The sequence below is a fragment of the Panthera tigris genome, chromosome D3 (genome assembly GCF_018350195.1).
Source record: "Panthera tigris isolate Pti1 chromosome D3, P.tigris_Pti1_mat1.1, whole genome shotgun sequence".
In the NCBI taxonomy this organism is placed as follows: Eukaryota; Metazoa; Chordata; class Mammalia; order Carnivora; family Felidae; genus Panthera; species Panthera tigris.
Window position 1 is genome coordinate 9,783,472 of NC_056671.1, and position 27,483 is coordinate 9,810,954.

General features: G+C 45.3%; 1 protein-coding gene across 6 annotated transcripts in view; it reads right to left on the minus strand.

Moving 5' to 3' along the window:
- HECTD4 (HECT domain E3 ubiquitin protein ligase 4) overlaps positions 1 to 27,483 on the minus strand; it is a 189,978-nt gene that overhangs the window by 32,873 nt on the left and 129,622 nt on the right. For all 6 annotated transcript variants that reach the window (XM_042962746.1, XM_042962744.1, XM_042962745.1 and 3 more), the window contains 17 exons: positions 27,066 to 27,147; positions 25,186 to 25,388; positions 24,162 to 24,297; positions 23,173 to 23,355; positions 22,523 to 22,687; positions 21,959 to 22,128; positions 20,927 to 21,042; positions 13,328 to 13,431; positions 11,351 to 11,512; positions 11,089 to 11,237; positions 10,733 to 10,812; positions 8,754 to 8,917; positions 7,889 to 8,126; positions 6,800 to 6,936; positions 6,246 to 6,372; positions 2,758 to 2,895; positions 1,157 to 1,293 (listed from right to left, as the gene is read on the minus strand). In XM_042962746.1, coding sequence (XP_042818680.1) covers positions 1,157 to 1,293; positions 2,758 to 2,895; positions 6,246 to 6,372; positions 6,800 to 6,936; positions 7,889 to 8,126; positions 8,754 to 8,917; positions 10,733 to 10,812; positions 11,089 to 11,237; positions 11,351 to 11,512; positions 13,328 to 13,431; positions 20,927 to 21,042; positions 21,959 to 22,128; positions 22,523 to 22,687; positions 23,173 to 23,355; positions 24,162 to 24,297; positions 25,186 to 25,388; positions 27,066 to 27,147 — 2,491 coding nt within the window. The remainder of the gene's footprint in view (positions 1 to 1,156; positions 1,294 to 2,757; positions 2,896 to 6,245; positions 6,373 to 6,799; positions 6,937 to 7,888; positions 8,127 to 8,753; positions 8,918 to 10,732; positions 10,813 to 11,088; positions 11,238 to 11,350; positions 11,513 to 13,327; positions 13,432 to 20,926; positions 21,043 to 21,958; positions 22,129 to 22,522; positions 22,688 to 23,172; positions 23,356 to 24,161; positions 24,298 to 25,185; positions 25,389 to 27,065; positions 27,148 to 27,483) is intronic.

Sequence of the window (27,483 nt, forward strand, 5' to 3'; positions counted from 1 at the left end):
GACATTAACAGTATCACCAGTGGAATTTCCTACCTTTTTTAAACGTTTATCTTTGAGAGAGAGAGAGAGAGAGAGAGAGAGAGAGAGAGAGAGAGAGAGAGCGAGCACAGGCAGGAGAGGGGCAGAGAGGGAGAGAGCCAGTGTGAGCAGGGAAGGGGCAGAGAGAAAGGGAGACACAGAATCCAAAGCAGGCTCCAGGCTCTGAGCTGTCAGCACAGAGTCTGATGCGGGGCTCCAACTCCTGAGCCATGAAATCATGACCTGAGCCAAAGTCCACCCTAGTAAACCACCAGTCAGATAGCCTCTCTTAAAAATTTAATGATCCAAAATTAAGTTGAAGTACAATGGAGTCAGTAAAAGATGTAAAATTTTCCATTTCAAAGCATTAGTGGTACCTAACATTACCAGTGTCTGTATGTGTATCTCTATCTAGATAGATTCTAGTTTATGTTCATAAAGACAGATCCTTTTTTTTTTTTTTTTTTTTTTTCTCTTCATCACAGCCTCTTAGGCTTAAACTACCGGCATTCATCAGTTTTCTTGCATGGGAAACTTCTCCAGTGTCAGCACGTGCATGCAACCTCAGAAACAGGGTCATCGCTTTCACACAGGACCTCGTTTTCCAAAGAAAGCTTTGGCTTTGCCCTCATGCATCTTCTGTTCCTTCTTCCCCACCCGCGTCCCCCCACCCCCGCCCCGTGGATTTAATAGATCCATGTTACATATCGGGAAGCTGAGGCTGAGAGGACCCGTGAGATGACGTGATCAGAATCATAAAACTATTTCTTTGACTTGTGTCTGTAACAGTCACGACAATGACAGATCACCCACTCATCAAGGACAACGGGAGAGTTTTCCCTTGGAACTTGGGCAGGTACGATGTAGGGACGGTCTGAACACGGCTGACGGAAAATAATGGCGGAGGCAGTGTGGTCTGAAGGTGCTGACAGTGCTGAGTGTTAAGAGCTTATCACCTATCAGCTCTGATCCCCGGATCCGGGCCCTCGAGAAAACCTCGGGCAAACTGCCGGTGTGAGCACTCGGCCTGCTTTCTTCATCCCTAGCTGGGGAGTAATCCATCTACGTGACCGCTTTTTCAGGCACCTGGAGTCTGGACACGAAAGTCTCCGTGTATTCGAAAGGCTGTTTTACTCACTGAATCAACATCTAACACGACTCCATGAAGCCCAAAGGTTTTCAGCATCCCTCGGATGGCGAACTTGGGCAGAGCGGTTCCCACAGTACTGCTGGCTACGTTGTTGCTGTCTGGAGAGCGGGTCACCACCGTGAGACCTGAGGAAGGCAGAGGAAGAAGTTTCTTCACGAGCAAATAACATCGTCATCTTGGGATCCTGTATTTTAGGGCCTAAGACAGCGCTACAGCATCCAACAATACCTCGGTTTAGTCGCAACTAAGAAAGGTACAAAGCTCGGTCTGAAAAATTACACAACTAAATGCTGTAAGAGCTCTCATAATAAAAAGCAAAGAAGCCGACCAAAAAATCGGCAAAGGATTTGAATAAACCTTCCTCTAAGGAAAAGTGAAAGATACGCATGGAAAGATTTTCCATTAGAATTAGGGAAACAGAAGTCAGAGCCACAATGAGGTACCACTCCACATCCACTAGGATGGCTGTAATTAAAAAAAAAAAAAAATTGACAATAGTAAGTGTTGGCAAGATGTGAAGAGATCGGAACCCTTATACATTTCTGGTGGGAATGTAAAATGCTGCAATCACTTTGGAAAACCATCCAGAAGGTCCTCAAAAAGTTCAACTTATTCTATGACCCAGCAATCCCACTCCCACATATGTACCCAAGGAAAATGAAAACACAGGTCTGGAAAAAAAAACCAAAAACCAAAAAAACAAAAAACCTGAACACCAAGGTTCACAGTAGCATTCATTACTCATAAAAGCCAAAAGTTAGAAACAACCCAGGTGTCCAACATTTGATGAACGATTTTAAAAAATGGGGTATTATCCATACAATGGAGTATCATTTTGCCATAAAAAGGAATAAAGTACTAACACATGCTACAACATGGATGAATCTTGAACAACTGTGCTATATGAAAGAGGCCAGATACAAAAGACCACATGCTGTAGGACTCCATTTATAGGAAATGTCCAGAAGAGGTAAATCTAGAGAGACAGAAAGTAAATTAATGGGGCTCAGGGGAAGGAGACGTGGGAAATGGTGGAGGACAGGACTTCTTTCTGGAGGATGAAAATGTTGTGGGATTAGAGGTAATGGTTTGGTGGTTTTACAACTTTGTGAGTATATTAAAAACTGAGTACTGTAGAAGGGTGAGCTTTATGGTATGTGAATTGTACCTAAAAAAGAGAAAGAAAGAAAAGCAAATATACACTTCTGCCCCTGTCCCTGATACTCTGATATTTTTATGAAGGGCTAATAATGAGTGGTTTCAATTTTTGTCTGTGCTTTTCTGGATTTTCATTTCCTCAAAATCTGCAACAGATGTTTAATCAAAGGAACAAACACATTCTGTTAAAATTCTAAAAAGCACAGGGGCAACCACACATTCCTGGTTAATTAGCTCAGCAGCCGTGATCTAACCAGGCCTACCTGGAACCCTCCACCCACGCCCCATATCCCCCTCTGCATAAGTGTGCCATCTGACTGCACATGCCGGTGAGTTTGGGACATGTACAGGAGGCCAGCTGAGGCCGAGTGAAAACCCAACTTCTCATTCCACACACAGTTTCATAGATGAAGTAAGAGGGAAAGCAAAACCTTTTCGAACTTTATCAATCGTGAACTTGTTTGCTTCGTCTTTAATGTCTTCGATGGTGGGAAGATACAGGTCTCTTGGGATGCCACCATTCTCCTCGTACAGGAATTCGACCGTCTGCCGGGCAATGTCCACCATGCCTAAAAAATATTAACCACACTGGAAACTCTCCAAAGAGGACCCGGTCTTCAGATCAACCATGACACTGACTGATACCGAGAGAATCTCCCCAACGCCGTCTGTGGGGGTACACAGCCTTTTGAGGAAGGTGACTGTGCAGGGTCTAGCAAGTTTAAAACACTCACTGCCCTGCCTGTAGGAACCTCTCAAATCTCTCCCACAGAAACACAAGCACGAGTGTGTAAAGATACAAGAACACCTCCTGCTGCACTGCTGGGAAATCCCAAAGTAGGAATAACAAGATCATTTATCAATACAGAGCGGTTAAAAGTGATCGGACACAAAGGGCATGGCTGCACGATGACCTAAGAACTAAGTACAGGACAAACGGACAGTAAGAAGGAAGTGAGGAAAAGGTTTCTTTCTTACTTTATTCATTTTTGTACTGTGTGTGATTTTTACTACAGCAAACACGTGTTGCTTACGAAAGAGTTACATCAGCTTCTACTCAATACCGGAGGTCGCCCTGCTCTTCCTTCCCAGAGGGAGAACACATCATTATGTTCAGCACAAACAGCCACTATTAATTAATACACCCAGCCCACAAGTCTCCAAAGCCCTGGTGAGATGGCACCGCGGGGAGCACAGAGAGGCGGGTACAGTGTCTCCGTCTGCTGTTGCCGCCGTAGCTCGTACGCGACTCAGGAAGTGTGGGTACAGACACGGGTGTGGACACATCTGCCTTCGCACAAGGCTTATTTCCATCACACTCGCCTCCTACTCCTTTATTTGCCAGCCTTGATGTAGGGAAAAGGCACAGCAATTTTCTGAGCACAGTTGAGGAGGCTGCAATTAGAGAAGGATGCTGAGAGAAAGAATTGTCAGAAGAAGCCAGAAATGTGGCCTGATACTGGAAGACTGCGGAAAAATAATCTTGGCAACATTTTCCAAAGGGAAGGGGGAGAGAAGAAAAGAAATCCTCTGCTATCTACTAAGCAGGAGTCCAGGAACACGGGGAGAATGCCGAGCTCAATCACGCTCGGTGCGGGGGTCGTTTCACTAACCTTCCTTGGGGACCTGACAACAGGAGGCTGATGCACCGCACAGAGGTGGTCCTTCGGGGACCACGAGCCACCCGCACCCCTCCTTTTCACTTCTGCCACTGCTACATTGAAGGAGGGTATGTTCAAAAGGTAAATCTTTTATGTTTGGATTAATATAGTTCATACGACTAGTCATGGCCACACGGATGGAACCCGAGAGAACACCTTGGCTCAGGAGCCAGAGGTACTTCTGGGGGAGCCATCAGTCTGCCTCTGGTCCAGAGGCCGCCTTTGGATGATCACATTTTCTGCTGTGCTGTCTATACTTCCCCCTAACCGAACTGGGAGCGGAGGAGGAGGAGGCACACTCGGCCACAGACACCAAGGATGACTCCAGCACCAAAGGGCGAAAGAAAAGGTACCCAAGTTGAAGCAGAACCTCGTCAAAATAAAGGCACAGCAACCAATGATCATACATAAGAGCTTCCCATTTGCATACTGTGAATTCTTTCCCCCTTTCTTACTCTCCCAACAGCAGGAAGTACCAGCCCCCCACCCCCGCCAAACGGCGCTTCACGTCTTTCACGGTAAGCCTGCTGGTGGCGAGTTAGCTCCAGATCTCCGCTTAAACACCAGGTAGAGAAGCCACGCTGCATTGGGCTGCCCTACCTACACATGCTGGGGCCTCCTGATCTACCGCCCAGCCCTGACCGCATGTCGTCTGCTGCTGCCCCCTGGGATATACGCGGTGAGAGAGGGGACCCTCTCCGTCTTGTTCCCAGAGGCTCTCTTGATTCCCCAAGCCAGGGGCCCGATGCCTGGGAGTCGCTTGCTGAATGTTGGGATGGGTAAGTGATGAATTAATGGCCGAATAAAAGCCACTAGAATAGAGCCCTCCCACCTCTGAATGGCTGCACACGTGCTTCAAGGTGGGCAGCGACGAAATCTGGCATCGAGCTGTCTGAGCAGAAGATCTGTTCTGCACTCTGGCAGAACACAAAAGGGCATTTCGCTCAGATGTTGAGAATGAATGGGGAAGAAAAACTCTCTTCTTATCTCGGGGATCTACTACATCGCATTACGTGGCTCCTTTGCTTACCACCTCCCAATAGCTTCTGTCTCACACAGAATAAAATCCACAGTCCTCATGCACCCAACGCTTGTCCCTGCCCCTCCCTTGTGCTCTCCTCTTCGGCCACACCTGCTGCCTGGCCTTTTTGCTGGTCCCCCAATCACCCAAGCTCACCCCCACTGAGCATCTTTCCTAATGTTGCTCCCTCTGCCTGAAACTCTTGACAGAAGAGGAGAATACTATCTGCCCTGGAATTGGGTCGGCAGCAATCCCACCAGGTCACAGGAGGTATGGCTAAGGTTATGTTTAAACAAGATCTTAGCTTTGGGGATAGAAAGCATTAAGGAAATAAGTAAATAAAAACAAAGCCACAGCTGTACACATAACTGATTAGTCCTGGTGCCAATATGGGAAAAAAGAAATCACTGGAAATCTGGGACTCAGCATATAAACTGGCCAAAAAATAAAGGTCTTGGTTGGGGTGGGGGGGGGTGGGTATCCTTATTGGGTCCTAGTCTCAGAACAAGTTGAAAAAGGAGCAAAGCTGCTCACATAGGACAAAAATGAAACTTCTTACATTCCCCCCCCCCCCCCCCGCCCCAGGGCCTCCATGTTGGGGAAAAAAGCAGGTATTTCACAAGACGAGGAAAACTGAAGAGAAATTAGCTACCTGTACTCAAGACTCACTGTCTGGGGTCAAGCTCTGCATTATTCTTTGCTGGATGAACTGTGCCAGCGGGAGAAAAATGCCCATTGCCACCATCACGGTGGCATCTGGAACCATATGAACCGAATGCTTCCTATGTTCTGGACGCGGCTTTTGGAGGAGCTTTATCTGTATAAGGCAGTTAAGTCTCATACACAGATGAGGTGGTTACCATCACTGGTTCCCTTTCAAAGGTGAAGAAAGCCCAGAAAGGTGAAGTAGGTTTCCTAAGGTCATAGGGACAGTAAATGGCATGGCTGCGCCTGGAGAGCCCACATCACTTGGCCATCAACTTCCCGGTATGACCATTTCACTTCCATTTCAGCGGCCTATCGACACCCCCACGTACAGAGTTACATGGACAAGCAAAGAAAAGCCTGGCAAGGAAAGCCGGCGACCGCAGAGTTCAGTAAAGGCACGGGTAGAGGACCCGGTTAGGTCTGGCCTGACTTCAGGCGAGCCCCCCTTTCCTGATTTACATCTAGTTTCATCTAAGCACGTCTCTTCAAGTCACGAAGTGGCTCCCGAGGAAAGCGTAAAGCACCAGACCTAGTTGCAAGGCACCCTTTATCTGGTCCAGGCCCGACTTCCGCTCCGCCTCATTGCGGAAGCGTCTTCGGATAGTAGGAAACACCTTGGTCTCCCAGGCTTTCACCAGCAGGGCGTAGTGGTCCTCCTGGAAGGAGAAGGCAAACGCATCAACAGAAGAGGAGTAGCTCGGGTGGGCGCCAGCCCCCTCCCAGATGCACAGCTCTCACCCCCTCTGAGGCCAGTCGCAGAAACACCCCCTCAGATGCCAGGGGAGAAAACAGCCGGACTGCATGCGGCAAGCCCTTCCCTTCCCTCTAAAGCCTAATGAGCACCACGCGATCCCCGACCTCACTGTGGCATCAAGGTACCTCATTTCTCCCACACCCAGAGGAGTACTGGGCAAACGAGCCCAAAAGGCTTCGCTACCGATACATGGTTTGCAAGGTGAATGCTCCAGAGCCATTGCTCAAACACAGGGACGCAGCGGGAAGTGTAACCGCTCTGGCCTTGTACCCTCACATCAAAATCGTTCCCGGCGGGCCTGTCCTGGTCAAGGGCCACGGGCCTCGCACCTGTGGGACGTCGTCATCGTCCTCATCATCACTTTCGTCATCCGCAATGGGAGGCGGGTGGGGGTCTGGGCCAGAGGTGATGAAATTCTCATAGCTGAGTTCTACTTTATAATGACAGGAAGTGTCACTATCGTATTCTGTAACAGAGCACAGTGACAGTGAATTCTGAGGAAGAGCAGGCTGGAAAAATCACGAACTTCTGCCCCTCAGACAAACCACAGTATCTTCATTTGCATGAAGGACTCGCAGCACTGGGGAGGGATTTCGAAACACAAAGCCAAGGAATAACAAATCATGTACCGTTATCCTGAATCCTAAGATCGTTTTTATGGGTATAATTCATTCAATTCAGAGAAGAATTTGGAAGTTCTTCATCATGAGAAAGAAGTAAACAGTCTTAAAGCAGTTTGCAAACCCGTATCCCAAGGGCCAGATACAGTCTGTAGATACCGTTAGTTCAGGAAGCTCAGTTTTATTTGATTATGAAGTTTTTCAAATAATCAGGAAAGTTTTTTAGTGTACATCTAATACCCACCACATAGATTCCACAATTAGTGTTTTATTAGTCTTTGATGGCCTCAGTTTTAAAACAAAAGATAAAAGATTTCAAATAAAATTCTGAGGTTTTTTAATGTTTATTTTTGAGAGAGAGAAAGAGGAAAGAGAGGAGGAGGGGCAGAGAGGGGGGGGACAAAGGATCGAAAGTGGGCTTGTACCGACAGCAGAGAGCCAGATGCGGGGATCGAACTCAAACTGTGAGATCATGACCTGAGTCAAAGTCAGACAACTAACCGAGCCACCCAGGCACCCCTAAAATTCTAGGGTTTTTAGCTGTCTTACAAAAAGTGGACAATCTTTCAGGCTTGCGTTTCCAGGTGGCAATATTCTGCCAGCACTGAGTCATGGCAGGCTTCCCGTATGTGGGAATGTGCTTTCTAGTCTCCCATGCTGCTCCTGCTCCCCATTTTATATCACTGGGCCCATCGCCCCATATCCGACGGGCACCAGAGCTTGCCCAAGTGAGAATTTATGAATTAGCAGCATCTGTACTCCCAGGAAGCAGTGGGGCCCTGGGAGGAGACGGCTTACGTTGCTGAGCAGTGGCCACAGCAGCAATGCGGCACGGCGGCCCGTGAGTGCCGGGGTCTGACGCAATACTGGTGCCAGCGTCGTTGTCACTGTCAGATGCCATGGCAAAGGGCAGGGCCTCAAAGTTCGCGCTGATCTCTTCTGCCAGATCGGTGCACAGGTCTGCGGCGTTGCGGTGGGCCTGCCCTTCCGCGTAGGCAAATGGGCGGGAGCCAAAGTTAGCGCGAGTCTTGGTGTTCTGGGAAGGAGGTCAAATAAAGGATTTGAAAGGAGCTAGGGTTGTTGATTTATTTTATGTATTTAACACTCCAAGGTGAAGGTCATCAGAAGAATGGCCCCGGCTCTGGGAGAGCATGTGGGGCGAGGCAGAGGGGCCGGCGTGACCACATGCACTGGAGCGGAGACCAAGCTCTGCCCAGGCCGGTGTGCCCGCCCTCCCACACCTCACTCTCCCGCTCGTTGCTACTCAGACAGCGACCTTTCCTGTTCCCAGCACTGTTCCCTTCCGTCTGATGCCACCGCACAAGCTGCTCCCTTCACTGGGGACATTGTTTCCCTCCAACTTTGCCAAGTTAAGACCAGTTAATAGCCTACACCTGGCTCAGGCATTGCTTCTTCAGGGTCACATTTGCTCCCTAAGTCTACGATCTGCAGTCGTACTGTGATGGTTAATTGAATCGTCAGCTTGACTGGCCACGGGGTGCCAGACTCAACATTATTATGGGGGGTGTCTGGGAGGGTGCCTCTGGATGAGATCAGCAACTGAATGGTGGATTCCGTCAAGGAGATTGCCCTCCCCGGCGTGATGGAGCACGGCCCAAATTACTAAGGAGAACTTGTTTTCCTTCCCAGTAAGATAACCTGCCTTCTTCTGAATGTGAACCACAGGCCACATCCCACCAGAGACGTCTTCGAGATATGGGGACAGGCGCTGCCCGCAGTATGTGAAGTACACCCGGCCCTTGGCTGGCTGCCCTGGAGGAGGTGGCGTCCCCTCGGTTCTCTCCCAGCCAATTCCTGCCACATCACCTATGGCAGAGAACAGGAAGGAAACATCTTGTTTTCCCTTTTACTGATTATAAATAAAGGGTGATCAGGCCACATTATCTCGGACTAGCTTTGTTTATGCCATTAGTTACAACTGAAAAAGGCACGGAGTTACACATTGTACTTACTATAAAGTAACACAACAGAAATAATTTTAAAAGGAAAAATCAAAACTATCAGAAGAAAATAACTAGTGTCTACATCAATTCCCACAATTACATATTAAATTTAGCCTTTATTTTCCTGGTAGCCAAGACAAAAAGGGAAAGCATTTGGTACGATTTTTTTTTTTTTTTTAACAGAGGAATGTAAGTTTTCTTCTACTGACACATAGAGAATTACTTATGGCATAAAGTGAATTTGTGAAAGATTTAGATATGGTCTTAAAAATATAAACAGACGCTTAACCTAGTGAGCCACCCAGGCACCCAGTTGAGATTCTGTTGTAAAAAAGTGAATTCTCGATTCCTACCCAGACATATTTCTCTGAGAAGGTAGCATGTTTACATGAGGTCCAAGTCCAAAAGTTCTCAACAACTAAAATGGGACCCAACAAAACAAACGAAAGTGACAAATAAAAATCCTGACTATCTATGGCTCCCACGTTCTCCCCAAACCCTCCTTTGTGCTTAAAACACTTAAATACTCAGTTGAAATGTCAGAGGTCTGCTCCAGAAAGAGACAAGTAACTGCCCGGAAGTTATCTCCAAGTTGTAACTTGACCATACCCGAAAATGCTACGCCCCCTGGAAGGTGCAACTTAACAACCAGCTCCCCAAGTTAAGTGATGGCAAAATTACCCCCAGTCAGCTATATGAGGTTATCTGGTGGATGGAGTGACTTACTCTTCCCCATCTGAGCAGCCCAGACCATCGACCACGTACAGTGATTTTGGCTTCATTGATACTAAGATGCACTGTCCAAAACCATGTAGCCAACACATCTGGGGCTTCTTTTTTCCAAGTGTTTGTTTATTTTGAGTGAGTGAGTGAGTGAGTGAGTGAGTGAGAGAGAGAGAGAGAGAGAGAGCGCGAGCGCACAAGCAGGGGAAGGGCAGAGAGAGATGGAGACACAGAATCTGAAGCAGGCTCCAACCCATGAACCTCGGGATCATGACTTGAGCCAGAGTCAGACGCTTAACTGACTGGGCCACCTTGATGCCCCTGTTTGGGGGGCTCCTAACGGCAAGAGGACAGTGCCTACATTTTGTTCCTCTGCTGGATCAGGCAGGATTGATCCCAATTCATCCACACAGAGCAAGTGACTTTTATGGTGGCTAAAAAGAAGAGGAAAATCTTTTTTTTTTTTTTAATTGAATCGACTACGTAACCGAAACATCCGGGCAGGTTTGCCGAAGCGGGACCTGACGTTAGGCTCCCGAGAACAAAGTCTACGGCACGTTATCTACCGATAGTGCCTTTTCCAAGTGCCTCGGGGCTAGTGGTAGAGCTCCCTCCTTTTTTATTTTTTTAGCCTATTTATCTGCACATCAGTGAAAAGCTGCCAAGAGACCAAACTTCAAACGGAAGCAAAACCTCAGGTTGTGCCAACGATGGACAGATGGACACGAATGAAAAGTGGATGTGACTCCTGCCTCAGCAGGTGGAGGCTCCTCAGTGAAAACGGCCTCACGAAATGAGCGGTTGGGCACACGCTAGCAGACAGCAATGACAAGTACTTGGCTTTCACTAACCAACTGCCCACTTCCAGTTGCTACATTAATTTAGACAAAACCAGGGAATAGCAGAAATACGCAGTGTAAAAAAAACAAAAACAAAAGGCTCCTGCTTCACTCACCAGGAGAGAGAGTCACATCCAAGCGCACGCTCTTCCACTGCAATAAACTGGAGCCATTGTAGTGCACCGCTCGGCCGTTGCTATGAAAGACAGCGAAGGAAAGTCAAAGACAAGGCTCCCCGGCCCACACAGAGGCGGCTGAGTCACGAACGCGCCCAGGGGCTTCGGCGGCATCAGAGTAATTCGAAGAGAACTCCTAAGAGCTGTTCTCTTTCCCTCAATTTGAATATACTTCCAACTGGTATTTTATACGCTTTTGGAGATTGAGATTACAAGGATATCGTTTCAGTATTAAACACTCACACCCGCTACTTTTTTTTTTTTTTTTTTAAATAACAGCAATAGTAGCCACTTACTTATGGAAAAGACAAGTCCCCACTGGATTGGTCCAAGCCCCATCTCGTTTCTCTGCTTCTGTGGCAAAGCCAAAGGAAACTATTGGTCCCGTGTCGTCATCAGTATCTCCATAGGAAACAATTTCAATTTCCCAGTAAAAAGATGGGGCCTGAGGAAACACCAGAAGCGGGCAGGCAATCAGAGGGCTCAACTTGCGTTCCTGGAACTTGCTTTTTCTTTCAAATATGAAGGGAAGAGGCGAGAGACCGTGTGACTTCTCACCTGCACTGGCAGTGGTGAGGTGGCATAGATAAATGTGCCCCGGGGCAGACCGCCCCCAGCGCTGGGATCAGCCAGGAAGGTGACAGAAGTCAGGCGTGACGAGAACATGCAGGCTCGGACAGGCGGGAACACTCTCGAGGGGCTCCAAGTGATCTCTTTGGGCTGTGACGGGGGAAAGCGTCTCATTCAATACAACTGCAAACACAAATCTTTGTACCCCCTCAACGAAGAAAAGTTTTTACTTAGTGGCATTATAATATAGGTACATCTTTTAAGAACGTAGCTTGTTTTTCCAAAGGAAAACTTCTCTTTATTTAAGAAGAAAGGCAGTCTCCATTGCTATGCCCGGCGCTGTTCTCTAGAAACCATCACTCTTGCAGCTCTTTAACGGTTCACTCTGAAACTTACCTCTCTTCTCCTTCTATCCTTAGAATGCCATTTTTAATTCCCTTCAGGATATCGCTTCTGTGATGAAAAATGAGGTTTTCATTCCTACATCTCTCCTTCTCCTTCCACAGACGCGTGCAGGCCCTCACCCCTGCCCTGTCTTCCTGCTTGTGCGATTACACACCAAGCTGCAGACCCATCAGTGGTCACAATTTTTATCCCTGTGATTTACTATTCAGCTCAAAGCCAAGAAGTAATATTACATTTGCTTTTTTTGAAAAAATTGTCTTTTTCTTTCATAACTTTTAATAAATCTAGTCCTAAACTTCATGCTACTCTGTTGACAAAAGCACATTTTTTTAACCTGTGAGTTTTGTTTTTATCCTAAGGAAAGGGCTGAAAGATGCATACAGTGATTAGCTCCAGTGTCGTTCATCAAATCACTGTGGTGGAAACTAGAGACAATGCAGGGCAACAAGAAAAGCCTGCGTGGGGAAACTGAGGCACAAGTGTATGCTGGACTATGGAGTTACTGAGGGAGAAAAGTTAGATGGTAAGACGGTATGCGCAGCACAGCCCCGTGGTCACGAAAAAGTACAGGTGACACATCACGTGGCTATCGTGACAATGTTAACCAGATGTTGAGATTTCAGGGGACGCTTCGTCTTCTGTATGTTTCTAATTTTTTATTTTGAAATAATTTCAAATCTACAGAAAAATCACAACAGCAATTTTTGTACACTCTTACCTAGATGCACCGATTTTTCGAGATATAAATCACGTAACATACAATTCACCTGCTTAAAGTGTACATACGATTCAGTAGTTTCTAGTCTACTGGAGTTGAGCAACTGTCACCGCCATCAACTTTTTAGTGTTTTTGTCCCCCTAAAGCCCCTAGCCACTGGCAGTCCCTCCTCGTACCCCTTCCCCCACAGCCCCTGGCATCGCCCATCTGCTGTCTCTAGATCTGCCTGTTCTGGACACTTCATACACAGGACATCCCGTAGCACGTGGTCTTTTGTGGCTGGCTTCTTTGGCTTGGCATGATTTCAGGTTTCTTCCCATTGTGGCATGTGTTACTACTTCATTACGTTTCGAGGCTGAATAACATTCCATCGCATATACCCGATATGCATACACGATGAAGGCATCTTGGTTCATCAGGTGATAAACGTTTGGGTTGTTTCCACTTTGGGGCTATTACGAATAAGCTAAGAACATTCACAGAGGTATCAACTCTCAACACTTCACCACTTTTGCTTTTTAATCACCTCTCAGCCTCTCTCTACATACATATGCTTATTCCTCTGTAAGACAGACTATATAACTAAAGTTTTGAAAAAAGCTTTTCTTCTGTTATTGATACCTTAAGAAGTTATTTACAAATGGAGTTCTGCTCCTTTGCCACGATCTTTCAAGACTCAGGATGTCAAATCAATGTGCTCGGACATTCAAAGATGGACAGCACGTCATCACGGAGTGCGTCCCTCCAAAGGGCTTTGTGAACGCTCGTTCTAAAGGTTACTAACGTGCCGATCGGCATCCTTTAACGCGGTGCGCTGTGGCCGTGCACGGCACGGGGCTCACCTGTCTCCGGTCGGCCTGCAGTGGAGGCGGTGGGGGCCGAGCGCAGTCCCGGTAGAGCATCCGCAGCCGTTCACACTGTACCTCCACAACTGCCAGTCGCTCTCCTGGAGGGGAATCCACCGCATACGTGAAAATAAGTCCCACAGCCCCCGAGACAGTGCCAACCCTTCTGGAGCAGGGCTAAGGTGATACGCGGCTTCCGAGATCACTCAAAATTCTTACAGAAGAGCAAATATCCTGAGACAGCTTTGTCTACGACACACAGCTCAGCAGCACAGCAAGGTGGCCAAAGTGCACGTGCTCTGAGGTTGAGCTGCCTGGATCCAGAATCTGGCTTCATCACTCAGATATGTACCATCTCACTTCTGATAATGGGGGTTAACAATGGCACCTGTGCCTCACAAGGTCGTCACGAAGATGAAATGAAGTGACACAAGTGGAGCCTTTAGCCAAGTCCCCGGCACAGGGCGAACACGCAATAAATGGAAGTTCTATTCCCATTATTGAAATTATTTTTTTAAAAAAATCTAGTATCGGGGCACCTGGGTGGCTCAGTCGGTTAAGCGTCCGACTTCAGCTCAGGTCATGATCTCACGGTTTGTGGGTTCGAGGCCCGCGTCGGGCTCGGTGCTGACAGCTCAGAGCCTGGAGCCTGCGTCCGATTCTGTGTCTCCCTCTCTCTCTGCCCCTCCCCCACTTGTGCTCTCTCTCCCTCTGCCTATCAAAAATAAATAAAAATGTAAAAAAAAAAAAAAAATAATAATAATAAAAAATCTAGTATCTGAGGCACCCGGGTGGCTCAGGTGGTTAAGCATCCAATGTCAGCTCAGGTCACGAGCTCACGGTTCACAAGTTCAAGCCCTGCATCCGGCTCTGCACTGATGGTGCAGAGGCTGCTTGGGATTCCCTCGCTCTCCCTCCCCCACTAGCACTGTCTCTCAAAATCAATAAACTTAAAAAAAAAAAATACAAACCTAATATCTATTTAACATCTATGGGCAAGGCACAGTGCTGATGCTGGAAAATACGAAGATACATGAACCAAAGCTCCCATTCTGGGAGGACAGAGGAGATGTGTGCATGCATTTACACATACAAGAACGAACATGGTCCAAGGCCGCAGTATGTGATATGATCTAAGCACAAACACAGGCAGGGAGGAGGGGGTGATCACTTCATTCCAGGACCCAAGATGGCTTCATAAAGACAGCATTAAGTTCGGTCTTAGAAAAGACAGGGTTTCAATAAGCAGAGAAGGAAGGAAATTCCAGGTGGTCTGGCAATATGGGAAATGGTCTTGGAGAGTCAGGAGTCAGAGGTCTTAGGAGTACCTCGTTCGACACACAAAAATTAACGCGAAAATGGATCAAAGACCTGAAAAAACCTTACAGCTAAAACTGTAAAACTCTTAGAAGAAAATATTGGTGTAAATCTTCAACTTTGGATTAGGCCACGGCTTCTGAGATAGGACACCAAAAGCACAAGCAACAAAAGAAAAATGAGATAAAGTGGACTTCACTGAAATGAAAAACTTGTGTGTTTCAAAAGACACTACCGATGAAGTGAAAAGACAACCCACAGAATGGGAGAAAAGAATTATGTTATTATATCTGATCAGGAACTAACAGAGCTAAAATTGTAAAGAACTCTTACAACTTAACAAAATGACAACCCAATTAAAATGGGCAAAGGATTCAAACAGACATTTCTCCAAAGAAGAAAAATGGCCAAAAGTACACAAAAAGATGTTCAACATCATCAGTCATTAGGAAAACGCAAATCAAAACCCCAGTGAGATATCACTTCACACCCACTAGGCAAACTCTAATCAAAAAGACAGGTAACACCAAAGTTGGTGAGGGTGTGGAGTAATTAGGACCCCCATACGATGCTGGTGGCAATGGAAAATGGCACAGCCACTGTGGAAAACAATTCCTCAAAATAGAAAGCAGTTCCTCCAAAGTTAAATGCAGGATTACTATATCACCCAGCAATTCCACCCCTATATAGGCCCAAGGGAACTAAAAACATACATCCACATAAATTCTCGTATATACGTATTTACAGCAGCATTATTCATAATAGCCAAAAAGTACAAACACAAGTATTCGTAAATTCATCAATGAGGTCTATGCATAATGGAATGGGATTCAGCCATAAAAAGTAATGAACCTCTGAGATCTGCTACAACATGGATGAACCCTGAAAACATTATGCTAAGTGAAGGAAACTGGACCAAAAAAGGACAAATATTGTACAATTCCACTGATGTGAAATACCCAGAAGATGTAAATCCATAGAGACAGAAGGTAGATTAGAGATTATCAGGAGCTGGGGGAGGGAAAAAGGGGAGTTACTGTTTCATTGGCAAAGAGTTTGTATGTGGGAGGATGAAAAAGTTCTGGAAATAGATAGTGATGAAGACACAGCTCTGTGAATACACTAACACTTCAAAATGGTAAATGGTATGGTATGTGACTTATACCTCATTAAAAAAAAAAAAAAAAAAAAAAAAAAGGTCCTAGGAGAAATAAAAAGTAGTCCAGGGCACCTGAGTGGCTCAGTCAGTCAAGCGTCCACCTTTAGCTCAGGTCATGATCTCACTGTTCGTGAGTTTGAGTCCCACATCAGGCTCACTGCTGTCAGCATGTGAGCACAGAGCCCGGTTCCCATCCTCTGTCCCCGTACCCCCCCCCCCTTTCTGCCGCTCACCCCCTTGCGCTCTTCCCCCCTTAAAAAAAGTAGTCCAATGGAAGTAAAGCACAGAGGTTGTTTAGGATATTGGTGAGAAATTTATTGACTTATATCTCACAAACAGACACTTGGCACCTAATGCGACCCAATGATACGGATTAGAAGGCAACAGGAAAGAGGAGACAAAGACCAAACAGATTTAAAGTGGAGGAAGAAGCGAGGCCAGGCCATGGGGTGTGTGGCCCCTGTCCTTTCTTTACACCTGGAGTGGGACACATGTTCAGGTATGCTTCCCAGGGGACAAATCAAAGAGGAAACCATTCAGTTACAAGATTCATGAAGTCCGTTACATATGTATACTAGTCATAAAGAGCCCAGCTAACTTTGATAAACACTTTCTGATTATTATTGTTCAAATTAAAAATTTATTCCAAGGGGCGCCTGGGTGGCTCAGTCAGTTAAGCGTCCGACTTCGGCTCAGGTCATGATCTCGCGGTCCGTGAGTTCGAGCCCCGTGTCGGGCTCTGGGCTGATGGCTCGGAGCCTGGAGCCTGCTTCCCATTCTGTGTCTCCCTCTCTCTCTCTGCCCCTCCCCCATTCATGCTCTGTCTCTCTCTGTCTCAAAAATAAATAAACATTAAAAAAAAATTAAAAAAAAAATTTATTCCAAGAAAATTTATATACAAAATACCAGATGATCCAGGGAGTGACGTGGGCAACAATGTCCTTACAATAAAGCAATAACCAGTGTCGGGCAGATATTTCAAGGATGATGGCTAGAATCCTATCAGGTAAGGGAAAAGCAATTCTTAGGGGGAAGAATGGCAACTACCTGGCGGGGGTGAGGCACATCTACTATGAGATAGGCTTAACAGAAGAGGAGTTTTTACGCTATCTACTGTGAGAATAAAAAGTTTCTACACTTCATATTCAGGAAAGGCAAGACTGACTGTACTACAGCCAGAGTAACAAGTAACAGCCAGAACTGGCTGTGAACTCATTCCAATCTGTAAATGACAACTTCACAGTGGTAACTATGCTCAGGAAAGCCAGCCTCTCGGTGACAGCTCCATGCTCTTGAGGGCCACTCAAAGCAGGCCTTCAGGAAGCTAACTGTGACGTGGAAAGGCAAGATGCAAGCAGTAAAAGTTGGGAGAATAACACACATGTCTAAACACAAGAGAAAAAGCACCTGGCTTATGAAGCTGGTAATGGAAATGGGGAGGAAAGGGCTAAATCTCAGGAGCATTTCAAAGGAAGAATAGAACATGGCAACTGATTGGATATGGAAGGATAGGAAGGAGGGCTCTGTCACATTTGACTCCATATCTGAGCCTCAAAAATAGTCTGAGTATGACCTAAAACTGGGAAGTCAGAAAGGAGAGCTGACTCTAGAGGAAATAATGACTGGTTTTAAATGTGGGGTATTCATGAGGCTGGGGGTCCCTCTAAGAGAAAGAGCTGAGAGGCCTGGATAGCAAGGGAGGGAATGCCCACAAGCAGAAGCCACAAAATTGAAGGTGGGTCAGGCAAAGCTTAGAGCAGGTCGGGGGCCCCTCCCATCACGACTGCCCAGGCTCACCTTCAACTGATGATTCTGACTTTTGGGTGGAGCTTGGAAAGCATTTTAAACCTGCTTCCCAGGGATTCGTATGAGGTTTCAGAGTCTGAGGGGAACCTCTGGCTCAGGGAATGTGTAGATTTAACAAGGTAGGGAGAAGGAAACACACCTGAACCTGAGAAGTTCTGGCTTCTGCAAGAATAAAAGGTGGGAATTTAGGGCTTTCTATATGCTTTTTCTTCAGTATCAATATGTTTCCTATGCTATTTCAACCAAGGGATCCAGTTAACTTCACAGAAATATTTCTTCATGGGAAAAAGCTCTGTAGCATAGTGCTATCTGAGACCAAATGGAATTAGGTATTCTTTTCCTTGGATTAGAGAAGCTATAAAATTGAGATGGGGTAAGTCAACATGACAATGGCCAAATCTTCTGCTTCATTCCAGATGAAGTAAAATACTGGAAGAAATTCATTGAAAAAAATTTTTTTCATTTGAAAGATTCAGATAGTGTGTATAAATTTCACATGACGTTTTCATACACAAAATAAAAAATCTTGATACGTTAAAAAATAAAAATTGAAGAATTCTTTCCCTTCTACCCACCGTCTTGAATCATTTATTAAACAGCATTTGTTGTAAGGACAGTCTAAGACTCTCTTGTGGGCTAGAAGAATCCACTGTAACCCAGATGTAATCTAAACTACAATCCAAAGTAACCCAGGTCCAGGGTAGGTTTGTTGACTATTCAAGGTTAAAGGACTGAGAAGCCAGCAAACTTTCATATGCACTTTAAACCTCAGAGCTCTTTCTGGTAACCTAATAAATGAATTATTAAGTACAATTATATTTGACATAAGACACCATTTTCGGATGTAAATTGACGTGTATAAGCTCACAGTCGTCTCTTTTGTGGCAATAAGTACTTCCTACCTATTTCTATCCAACTCTTTGTGGCAACAGAGGTCTTTTCCATTAGGGAAAATGGGCTAGGTGGGTTATTGTTAAAACCATTTGAGACCACTGCTCCAAATTACGACAACTCTTAGCTTATACATTAAGTACCGAAGTTAATCTCACAGATCAAAACTCCCTTATTCTATAAAATGTATAAAAGGATACTCAGAGAGTCCTACAGAAAAGCGACTGATTTATTGAGCAAGTATATGCTTGCTAAAAAATCACTAATGTATGTCTTACGATGCAACCTAGGCTAAGAACATTAAAAAGCAGAGGCAGGGAACTAAGGCCCAACCACAAGTACAAAGCCAAGTTACCGGCAAACATTTGGTCACAAGCAATTTCCCCTGAGAAGCCTAGCAAATTCCTTTCCTTCTGTCCTTATTCTTATGCTCGGGGTCTCTCTGAGGTTTATTAACTGGCTCCACAGCACTATCCTTAAAAAAGGAGGAAAATTTGAAGAGTAAAACACATACAGAATAAAGAGAGCAGAGACCAACCCACAGAAATTGGTGCCACGTGAAAAAAACCAAAAATGTAAGGACAGTAAAGAGATTAGGGAGTGTCTGAAAAAGCAACAGAGAAATGAGAAATAGTAAATAATACGGATAATAAAAATGACTCACACACATGAAGGATAAAACCAAAACCATTATGGAAGTTAAAGGTGCTCATTTATTAGTTACAGTTCATGAAAAGGCCAGCTCTAGAGCACTGGAGGACGCTAATCTAACTGGGAACAATTTCATGTGGAGTCCAATTATATCCTTGGGGACAAACCACACGTTTTCCCTTAAAAACAACCAGGCCAACTACCCATTTACAAGACCGGTGAAGACAAGAGGACACATTAAATGACACCACACAGATACAATCCACAGAACCCAGACCGTGGGAAACCCTTCAAAAAAATAAACTGCAAGGCAAAAAAGAACATGATGAGGGGAATCTAGATTTTGAAAGGAAATTCAAAGACATAGCAATGAAGTTACAATGTAAGAATTTTATGTGGATCCTGATGCAAACAAACACAGAAACAAGTATGACTTTATGAGAAAATTAGACACTTGAGTGCTGACCAGATAATAATATTAAATAACTACTGTTAATTTTTCAGATGTGATAATGGTATTGTGGTTATTTTTTTAAGGGTCATTTTTTAGGGGTGCCTGGGTGGCTCAGTCGGTTAAGCGTCTGAACCTTGGTTTCGGCTCAGGTGATGATCTCAAGGTTCATGAGACTGAGCCCCGCATCAGGCTCCATGCTAGCATGATGACAGTGTGAAGCCCGCTTGGGATTCTCTCTCGCTCGCTCTCTGACTCTCCCCCACTGGCGCTTGCTTGCTCTCTCAAAATAAATAAACTTTAAAAAAAAAAAAAAAAAAAAAAAAAAAAAGAGGTTCGTGGGTTCGAGCCCCAGGTCAGGCTCTGTGCTGACACCTCAGAGCCTGGAGCCTGCTTCCGATTCTGTGTCTCCCTCTCTCTCTCTGCCCATCCCCAACTCATCCTTGCTCTCTCTCTCTCAAAAATAAATAAACATTAAAAAAAAAAAAAAGTTGGTCTTTTTTAGAGACACATACTAAAATATTTAAGAGTAAAAGGATATCTAAAAATATAATCCAGGAGGGTATAGCATATATGAAACAAGACTATGAGTTGTAACTGTTGAACTTGAGGGTTCATTATACTAGTGTACCTATTTTTGTGTTTGTTTAAACTTTTCCACACACACACACACACACACACACACACACAGATGGATGTTAGTGCAAACTCCTGACTGAATTCAAATGTAGCCAGTGACAATGGTCAGAAAGTATCTGCAGCCTTATGGGTTCATAGATAGTTCTAGCAAGGAAACAAATGCAATGAAATTAATGGAGGACACTGACATGGTCCTCAAGTTAAATTTAAAAATGCTGGTTTCCAGGGTACCTGGGTGGCTCAGTCGGTTAAGCGTCTGACTTGGGCTCAGGTCATGATCTCACCATCCGGGAGTTTGAGCCCTGTGTCAGGTTCTGTGCCGACAGCTCAGAGCCTGGAGCCTGCTTTGGATTCTGTGTCTCCCTCTCTCTCTGCCCCTTCCCTGCTAGCACTCTCTGGCTCTCAAAAAGAAAATAAAAACATAAAAAAAAAAAATTTTTTTTTTTAAATGCTGATTTCCTACTTTGCATGTAGTAAAAGCTGTTTACATTTCTAGATCTGAGATAAAAGTTGTGATAAGTGCTGTCTGCAGAGCTCAGCAGTTTGATGTGTGTGTGTGTGTGTGTGTGTGTGCGTGTAAGTTCATGCACGTATACACAAATGTTAGCATTCCATCATCAAATTGGAAACATACTGACAAACTCAATAAAGTCGGGTGGAAAGGAAAGCCACAGGTACTTACCCGCACTGCACTCCTGGGCTACTAGGTTGAGCACTTCAACAGCTGCGGGACACTGTTGTATGAATTCTTCACAAAACAAGCTGTCTTCTAAAAGCTGGGCCATGACCAGGCATGCTCTTAATGTTAAAAGATTTACAATATTTCAAGGTCATCAATGTTCATTCTCTAACAAGTTAACCGTGAAAAGCATTTCAATCAATTCTGTCCCGCAATTTACAAAAAGATTCACACTCCCCATCCCTCTTGCTTTTTTTTTTTCCACGCTCCCCCGAGCTGGAGTGGGTCTAACTTTCCTTGTGCCCCACAGTAACCGCTGACACTGCCGACAAGCAGAGAGGGGGAAAGCGGTTGCCGTCTCTCCTAAATGCAGACACAGAGTGCCACGCGAGAAATCAGCATCATCTCTTAACAATGCTTCCTCATCTGTGCTCCTCGGGCAGTATTAGTGTTCTGGGAACGAGAGGGACCCAAACGCTTGGAAAATCTGTATGCTGATCGGTCACCTACTTCAAAATGCATCTTAGAACCTTCTAAGAAGTCCCATCGCCAAAAGAGAACCTTGTTACCGTTGTTTTGTGCCAAATAAATGCATTCGCAAGAAAATGCTACTCTTCCTTCTACACCAACAGTTGAGGGCGTTCCCTGGTTTTCTCGTCATCGGTTTGGAAAGCGACAGACCAGATGTATGCTAATGTAGCCCAATCCATTTACACAAGGTAGAGTGGCAGAAGGATTCCCGGGACAGAACAAAGTACTTTTACCAAAGCAAAGCGGTGGAGCCTTAGGCACACTTTCCATAGACCACATCTTGATTGCTTACTTATTTTCTTAGGGGAACAGCTAAAGTGTTTCAAAGTGTAGAAATTACACAATGCAACAGAACTTGCAGAAATTGGGGAATGCGACAAAAAAGGTAGTCAACAAAGCTCAAGACAATGGTCTCCGTTCTCACGTTGGCATGAACTTCACCTGTGGACCCACTAAGCCGGGAGTGGAGTCCCCCCGCCCCGCCTCTGTGGCCTGGGTGCTCACCTTGTTCTTATTTCAGCCAGGAGCCGAACGACTGCCATCACAGGAGCTGACCCATCTCCTGTTGCAGGAAGTGAGGTATGAATAGAGAGACTTCCCTCCTGAGGAAGCAACATGGACTGGACTGCCTGTACTACCTTCTCAGTAATGGACAGTTTATGAAGAGGCAGTGCCTGATGGTGGTGGGGGGGGGGGGCATGGCAGAAAGTTAAATTCAAGTAGTTAGTTTATAAGAAATGAGGGCATTATTATCTGGAGTTAATTCTCCCAATTTCAGTTAAAAAAATAAAATCACCATACAGAAAATAGCAAACTAGACCAAAACAATTAAAAATATGACACACTGTGGAATATTCCTAACCAAAGAAATGAATCTCGTCACCTAGGTGAAATTTTCACATAAATGTTACTATTAAATAATCATGCCCGATACATAAATATACATCCCAAGTAGCATTTAAGATCACCAGGTATTTGTGCCTCTGCACTATGAATGTGCATATTGCTCATTACAGTATGGTTACCATTTGCAGTGACATGTGATAATGCATTTAAAAATCACCTTACCTCTGATCTTGGAACACAAAGTCTAGACAATGGAATAGTCAATGTGTCTGACGCTTGCGAAGTCTTTCTACAGTCTATGGGTGGGAATCTGACTGTAGCTATACCTTCCTGTTCGTTGATAGAAGCCACTACTCCGATGCTTCCTGATATTCCTCTACCTAAAACCTAGAGACAACGATGGATTAGAACTACCGACCAGCAGCGATGGTGTTCGTAACGCTCTCATGCGACAGGCGGGGAGGAGCAAATTCACAGCTGTTGTCAGTTGGCATTACAAGAATGCAGGAATTACTGCATGCTTATTACAATGCAGGTACCATGCACTGAATGGGAGTTAAAATAATAGGCCCTAAAATCTATGTCAAGGTCATCACAAGATGACAGACTCTCAAACTCCCAACTCTAAAATAGTAGTGACACCATAGGACACAAGTATTACAGTTAACATTATATAACACTGTACTAATATTTAAGTGATCTGTAGCACAGTGTGGATTAGAATTCGTGAGTTTCTCAGATTCCTTGTTTAGCTCAAAAGAACAAGGATCTTTGTCCATTCGGGTGGATGATGCCATCTAACAGATGATCAATTAATCAATGGATGCAGTGACTTGGGGAGAGCAGTGACTTGGGAAACGCTGGCTGGTTACCTGAACCTCAGACCCTATCTTGATGGTCTCTTTGAATCCTCCGAGAGCACACAGTGCCGCGACAGCCTGGCGGGCGATTCTCTGAAGTTTGGCGAGTTTCCTGCCACTGCTGCTGCCGTTTTCCAGAATGCTCTCTGCGTATTTCCCCAACTGCGGAATGTACATCAGTGCACGAGACAGAACCTACATTGAAAAAGCAGCCATGTAGTAGGAGTTAAAGCTTTAGTCATTTTTGATACTAAGAGTGATGAAGTGTCTGTAATAGTGCCTGGCTCCCGTGTCCCGAAGGAACTTCGGTTATGGGAGGGATGAAGTAACTACGAGGTATGACCATTGACTGATGCCGTATCTGCCTTATAGAATTAGGACTTGCACACACACAACCTCAGCATATGGGACAAACACTGTGAAGTCTTAACCTGATGGAAAACCATCACAGCATACTGCCTACATCTCAATACCCACTTTCTTTGAGGACGTGCTATAAGGCACTCACTTGAAAAATGACAGTGGGAAAATGGGAATTGATTACAGATCCCCAGATTTTAGGAAACTAGACTTCTGTTTGTAGTGATGAATTACTGATAGAGCCATCTGGGGGTATAAATCACAGGGACCTCCTCAGGACTCAGTAAATACACGTAACAAATCCAATAAACCAAGGCTGTGTGATTTCCTAGTGTCAGTACCAATCAAACACAAGCAAAGAGAAACAAGGAGTTCCATTCTTTCCCTGAGAATACAGTCCGGTCTTCTGCAAAATTAGAACTGGCAGCGACAGGGGACATAGATTAACAGAGGTGAAACCACTAAACCAAAGCAAATATGTGGTGTTGGTGGGGGTGGGAGAACAGCTAACCAGTCTGTCTGGACAATTTGGGAAATCTCTCTTTACTAGAATAGGACCCTTGCTAGGAAGGATTCAAATGCTGAAACAGAACACAAACTTCCTCCTCGCTTCCTCGATTAGGCAGTGACACCGTGCTAACCTTTTCTGCTGTCGTGGTCCATATCTGAGCAGCATTTGACTCGGGTGCCATCAGCAAGCTATGAAGCAAGGCAATCACCTCTGCGGCCATGCTGTTTGCCACGTGCCCGCTGATGAAGGGTCGGACGGGGTCAGTCCTGCAAGCGTCAGGAGGGAAAGGGTCAATGCCCAGGGATGGTTAAGAATGCAGATGGGGGGCTTTTAGGGTTATCATCAAATGGAAAATTTTTCAACGTTTTTTTTTTTTTTTTTTTTTAATTTATTTTTGGGACAGAGAGAGACAGAGCATGAACAGGGGAGGGGCAGAGAGAGAGGGAGACACAGAATCGGAAACAGGCTCCAGGCTCCAGCCATCAGCCCAGAGCCCGACGCGGGGCTCGAACTCACGGACCGCGAGATCGTGACCTGGCTGAAGTCGGACGCTTAACCGACTGCACCACCCAGGCGCCCCAGATGGAAAATTTTTCTAATCATACAGGAAAAAGTGGATTCATTGAGAAAAAGAGATGCTAAATTATCATCGGGAAAAGAAAAATCACTTCATTCATATTCCTTCCGGTAGCTGAAGAATCCTCTGAAACAACACACCTCAACCTTGAACCACGTAAACCGTCAGGACTGAGGGAAGACGCCTAATTCCTGGCTTGAAAGAATAGAACACCTTGCAGACTTGTTGGAGGCAACACTCACTCCTCTCTACTCCTTAGAGGTTATTGTATACAGTTGGGCTGGTGGGAAGTATCGTTTGGAAGAAACAGAGGCAGTAAGACCTGAGTTTACTAATGCTCAGAAAAGCCGTAGCTGGTGTTCCTGGTGGTGGCCTTTCTCAGAAATACAACCCTCTGGCTATAGCTGCCCACTTGGCCAGCAGTGCCACCCTATTTACCTGCCACAACCTCGGCTGGGTATTTTAAGCCCTCAGTCCTCGTTTTCTGGCAGGTCGAGGGGATGACAGACGATAAAAACCCAAACCACAAGTCCATTACAAAGTAGCTCTGAAAAAAACGTGGACAGGGAAAGACTACCTTGCGAGCTCCGAGTTCCTCTCTCGGCAAATGGAGGTCTGGGCGGTTTTCTTCTTGTCGCCTGTGGACAGTCCGCTCACGGTCTCTGGGTTGATGGACTCTACAGGTGGCCCAACGCTGACGATGAGGCCAGACTGTGCCCACTTGGTTGCCTTCCGAAGAGCGGCTGCGGCCTCTTCTGTAATCACTTCACAGCAGCCGCCCTGGAGGGAGGTTTGAGACAGTCACCACACTCAGCTTCCTTACCTGTTAAAGCCTGCTTCCCGGTTACCAAGGCAATCCGGGCTCATTTCTAAAAATTCACATGTCAAAATACTATGTGTAGAAAGTTAATTTCCCATAAACATCCCATGTCCTCACCCAGTCACACAATTGTTAGTCCTCTAGATTTGTTTCCATGCAGTTTTTTTTTTTTTTTTTAATGTTTATCCATTTTTGAGAGAGGAGAGACAGAGCATGAGTGGTGATGAGGGGCAGAGAGAGAGGGAGACACAGAATCCGAAGCAGGCTCCAGGCCCTGAGCGGTCAGCACGGAGTCCAACGCGGGACTTGAACCCATGAACCATAAGATCATGACCTGAGCTGAAGTCGGACACTTAACCAACTGAGCCAGCCAGGCGCCCCTATTTCCATGCAAATTTTGGCATACGTAATCATGGATCTCACTTCACACAGTTTTTCTATTTATTTTTATCAGTTAACAAAAATATCATGTGTTTTGATATCAGTATATACAGATCTACCCAGCTCTTTATATAGTTGTATGGTATTTCATTGTATGCATATAATTTAAATTTTTAAATTAAAAAAAAAAACCTGAGGTATAATTGACACATAACAATTTGTTTAATCAATCCCGTATTTAGGGGTATACAGATTCTACTTTGTTTTCTTATCAACAGAACATGAAAAGCATGGTTGTATCTAGATACTTGAGAAGGACTATTTACTCTCATCTTGACCGCAACGGGTATTCTCAATCTTAACTTCGTGTGACAGATGAAAAAGGATATATTACTATTTTTAATCCTTTGTTGTGTAATTTGTAAATGTGGGCATATTTTTCTATTTTTTATGAGCTATGTGTCTTTATTTCTTATCTATTACTCTTTTAACCTTTCACATGTGATCCTTTTAAAGTATTATTAGGCTACAAAACTTCATTTTTTATTTTTTACTCTTAGAGCGAGAGAGAGCATGTGTGCAACGGGTGAGAGGGGCAGAGGGAGAGACAGAATTGTAAGCAGGCTCCACACTCAGCATGGAGCCCGATGCGGGGCTCGATCCCATGATTGTGGTATCATGACCCAAGCCAAAATCAAGAGCCAAAATCAAGAGTTGGACGGTCAACTGACTAAGCCACCCAGGTGTCCTGCAGTTTTAGGCTGCAAAACTGTTTTTTTAATGTTTGTTTATTTTTGACAGAGACAGAGGGCAAGTGGGGGAGGTGTAGAGACAGGGAGACACAGAACCCAAAGCAGGCTCTAGGCTCTGAACTGTCAGCACAGAGTCTAACGCGGGGCTCGAACCCACAGACTGTGAGATCATGACCTGAGCTGAAGTCGGACACTTAGGCAACTGAGCCACCCAGGTGCCCATAGGCTGCACGACTTTCTTAACAGAACTAAGAAAAAACTTCTAGGTCAAAACCAAGAGGTCTCTTTTATATTTTAACATTAATGACAAATTGATTCTAACTAGTTCTCTTGAAAACAGCTTCAGTTAAGCCAGTAACTTCGATTTCTCACCCTGCCTCCTTGTGGTAACTTGAATTTGTTTTTTTTTTTGTTTTTTTTAAGTGTCTCTTGAAAACCCAAAGCATGGTAAGTGCCCTTCAATCGTGGGTCTTGTCAGGGCAAATATTTCCGTATCGGGTTTACCTTCGTCATGTCTCGATCCATTTTCACAACTTTCTCCATGTTGGCGCCAGTGCCAAGTCGGAAGGGCCGTCCTTCGGAGCTACTAGAAGGGAAGGCAGAGAGAGGGGGCCATCTTACGGGCAAGGTCAAGGTGGCACTGCATGCCCGTGGGGCAACCTAGTGCTGGTCGGAGCTGAACAAAATCGAGACTCCGAACCTATGATCCCAAGAAGGCCTGGGAGGCACTCGGGAAGTGATCTAAATCCCAAAGTGAGGGGACTTTAACTGCAGCATGAAATGGATGCCTTGGTGTGAATGACTGGATGTTTCTGACAACTCAGCTTCCTCTGCCTCTCCGAACACTCCTTCACCAAATTTGCACTCTAAAATCCTGCAACGCCCAAGAATGCTTCTTGGTGATTTCCGCATCTAGCAGGAC